Source organism: Nestor notabilis, unplaced genomic scaffold (assembly GCF_000696875.1).
Source record: "Nestor notabilis isolate BGI_N333 unplaced genomic scaffold, ASM69687v1 scaffold17859, whole genome shotgun sequence".
In the NCBI taxonomy this organism is placed as follows: domain Eukaryota; kingdom Metazoa; phylum Chordata; class Aves; order Psittaciformes; family Psittacidae; genus Nestor; species Nestor notabilis.
The window spans coordinates 1-1,447 of record NW_009943423.1 but is presented as its reverse complement, the minus strand read 5'-3'; the positions used below and the strand labels follow the sequence as shown (position 1 = coordinate 1,447).

At 62.5% G+C, this 1,447-nt stretch overlaps 1 protein-coding gene across 1 annotated transcript; it reads right to left on the bottom strand.

The window, feature by feature from the left end:
* Window positions 1-45: 45 nt before the first annotated feature.
* Window positions 46-1,378, bottom strand: LOC104401103 (MAGUK p55 subfamily member 2-like; the record flags this gene model as incomplete). The annotated part of the gene is made up of 4 exons (XM_010021935.1): window positions 1,273-1,378; window positions 943-1,011; window positions 683-844; window positions 46-248 (listed from the first exon to the last, which is right to left on the bottom strand). Coding segments are annotated over exons 1-4 (540 nt in total), but the record flags the coding sequence as incomplete, so codon positions are not given.
* Between the last annotated feature and the right edge of the window lie 69 nt (window positions 1,379-1,447).

The following is a 1,447-nucleotide window of genomic DNA, read 5'->3' as shown; positions in this document are numbered from 1 at the left end:
GGGCAGCCCCATCAACCCCTTTGGGGGCTGGGGGGGGTCCCCTACCTGGGGGTTGACATCCAGGATGCACATCTTGCCAGCCTCCACCACGGCACGGATGGAGTCGATCTTGGTGCCATAGAGGTTGCCCTCATACTCGCCGTGCTCCAGGTATCGCCCGGCCTTGATGTCGGCCTCCATCTCCCCCCGCGACACAAAGCGGTACCCAAGCCCGTCCCGCTCGCTGTCCTTCGGCTTCCGTGACGTGTCTGCCCGGCACAGCCCGCTCAGTGCCCCCACCCACAGCCCCCCCAGTCACGGGTTGCACCCACACAGGTGGGGATGGTGGCACTGGAGTGGACGGGGATGCTCACAGGGGTCAGGGATGCTCATGGGGATAGTGATGTTCAAGAGGATGGGGATGCTCACAGAGAATGTGATGCTTGTGGGAATGATGTTGCTGCAGGGGACTGGGATGCTCGTGGAAATGATGAAGCTAGCAGGGGATAGGGATGCTCACAGGGGTCAGGGATGCTCTTGGGGATAGTGATGTTCAAAAGGATGGGGATATTCACAGAAGATGTGATGCTTGTGGGAATGATGATGCTGCAGGGGACTGGGATGCTCAGGAGGGACAGGGATGCGCATGGGGATGATGAAGCTGGCAGAGGACAGGGATGCTCAGGGGGCCAGGGATACTCACATGGGATGGTGGTGCCATAGCGTGCCTGGTCTGACATGATGAGCTTGTTCTTAAGGCTGCGGCGTCCAACGCCCTGTGCGCCAATGAGCACCAACGTTTTCCTGCGGAATGGCGGCATTCGGGCCACCTCCTCGTAGATGAGCAGCTCATGACGGTCAAACTCTGGTGCAGGACAGGGCTGTCACCCACAGCGGTGGCAGGGGGACCCTGGGGCGCCCCGGCCCATGGGGTGCTACTACCAGCCATCGAGGGTTGCTCACCAGCGTTCTTTGTTGTCAGGTACATCATCCTCTTCTTCCTCTTCCCACTGAGGCTGCCACACAAGGACCCTGCCGAGGGCAAGGGGGAGCTGAGCTGGGGACAGGGACAGTGCTCCATGGGACAGTGCCATGGGAGCTAGGACCAGCGGCAGGGCGATGGGACACCACCCATGGGAACGGGGGACCTGCTGCAGGGACAGTGCCACAGGGATGGGGACATCACTGCAGGACATGGGGACACTGCCACAGGGTTCAGGAGACACTGCCATTCGGCCATGGGGACACTGCCATGGAGTAATGGGCACCCGCCACACGCCCCCAGCTCCGTACCGGCAGTGGGGGCCATGTCCCCGTCCCTCCGCACAAAGGCTTTGCGCTTCTCTGCCCCCCCCCCCCCCTCAAGCCCCCTGCCACGTGGCACGCCTGGGGACAGCATGCTGGCACTGGCCCCGCGGGCACCCGAACATGGGACACCCCAACCATGTGACATCTCAACCACGGGGAC